The following is a 1,457-nucleotide window of genomic DNA, read 5'->3' on the forward strand; positions in this document are numbered from 1 at the left end:
CTCGCAGTATAACGTATATACACATTAGAGGATATTCATTAGGCTATACATTACTGAATTAGCTTTTGTTGGGGGATGGATCCTATCATATAATTCATTAAATGATAAAAATGTGTGTTTGACTGTTGTTAGCCTCTGAGGATTACGTTTCCCTCAGAGTTACCAGACCCTGCCACGGGGAGGCCACAGTCTTAGGGTCCATAACCCGACTTGAATGTCAGGTTATATTGTAAAAGTAATTTCTTGATCCTTGACTTATGGAAAAGGTTATTGGATCCGTATATATATTTACATATAACCGCAGCAAACAAGGGTTCAGCCTTTTAGTAACTCAACGACGAAAAGTATCTTTAAGTCCTTTCAAAATTGTTGATAAGGCTGGCAAGGAGTACCGGTGCCGGGGGTTGACATTTAAGCCATGATGCACCCATTTGGACAACTGGGTGTTGGGCACAGGCCACTTCACGAGGCGGGAGACCAACCGGGCCATACTGTACACATCAGACTGTGGGGAACATGGGCAGCCGGTCAACACTTCTGGGGCTGTATGCTCGCTTAAAGTGCCCTTGGGAAAAGCTCGTCGACCGCCTATTGGTGTAGCAAGACCGAAGTCAATTAGTGTAACCTGTAGGCCGGCCTGGCTGGAGCAGACAGTGACATTATCAATTTTCACATCTAGATGTGTCCAGCCCTTCTGGTGGATGCTGACTAGGGTGTCAGTCAGTTGAAGGGCTATGTCCAGTACCTGGCTATGTGAGCAGGAGTTTCTAGCCAGATATTTGCCAAGTGGCTCTCCACCGTACTGGGTAATTATGGACAGGGTTTCTGGACACACCATTACCAATTGCTGTACACCAGGACAATCTTGCAAGACGGAGAGGGCTCTTATTTCACTGAGCATCGCCTGCACATTGCCGGGGACATCTATGGTATTCTTCAGCACCCACTTGCTGGAACTCATGTGAGCCAAATAGCATTTGCCGTACACTCCCTGTCCAAGAACAGTACAGTTCTTATTGTCGAACAAGAATTCCATTGCGGATTGGCCCAAGAAGCTCACATTTGTAATGTCACAGCACCTCTGGAGGAGTTGGAGAGTTCGTGAGCAGATGTGTGAGGAGCTCATTGTGGGAGATGTTCACCCTTCGTTGTCTCGATTGCAAATGATCACTGAGGTGGGGTCAATCCCCCTCTATATATTTACCCCAAAACCAGATCAAACTAGTTCCAATTTTGAAAAGTCAATTCAAAACCAAAAACAATATTGTAAATCTTTTTCTGATTATATATATATATATATATATATATATATATATATATATATATATATATATATATATATATATATATATATCCTTGCTTAACTTTATTTATTATTCTATATAGTAATTAGGTTCAATATAGTGTTTCAAACAATTCCTACAATCTTGCATTTCTAAAAATAAACTGCATTTCCC

The 1,457-nt window shown here is 41.9% G+C and overlaps 1 protein-coding gene across 1 annotated transcript; it reads right to left on the reverse strand.

The window, feature by feature from the left end:
- Positions 1-331: 331 nt before the first annotated feature.
- Positions 332-1,036, reverse strand: LOC139756693 (uncharacterized). Its single transcript, XM_071676348.1, has one exon. The coding sequence runs from the start codon at positions 1,034-1,036 to the stop codon at positions 332-334; it is 705 nt and encodes a 234-aa protein (XP_071532449.1).
- Between the last annotated feature and the right edge of the window lie 421 nt (positions 1,037-1,457).

Source organism: Panulirus ornatus, chromosome 23 (genome assembly GCF_036320965.1).
Source record: "Panulirus ornatus isolate Po-2019 chromosome 23, ASM3632096v1, whole genome shotgun sequence".
Classification (NCBI taxonomy): domain Eukaryota; kingdom Metazoa; phylum Arthropoda; class Malacostraca; order Decapoda; family Palinuridae; genus Panulirus; species Panulirus ornatus.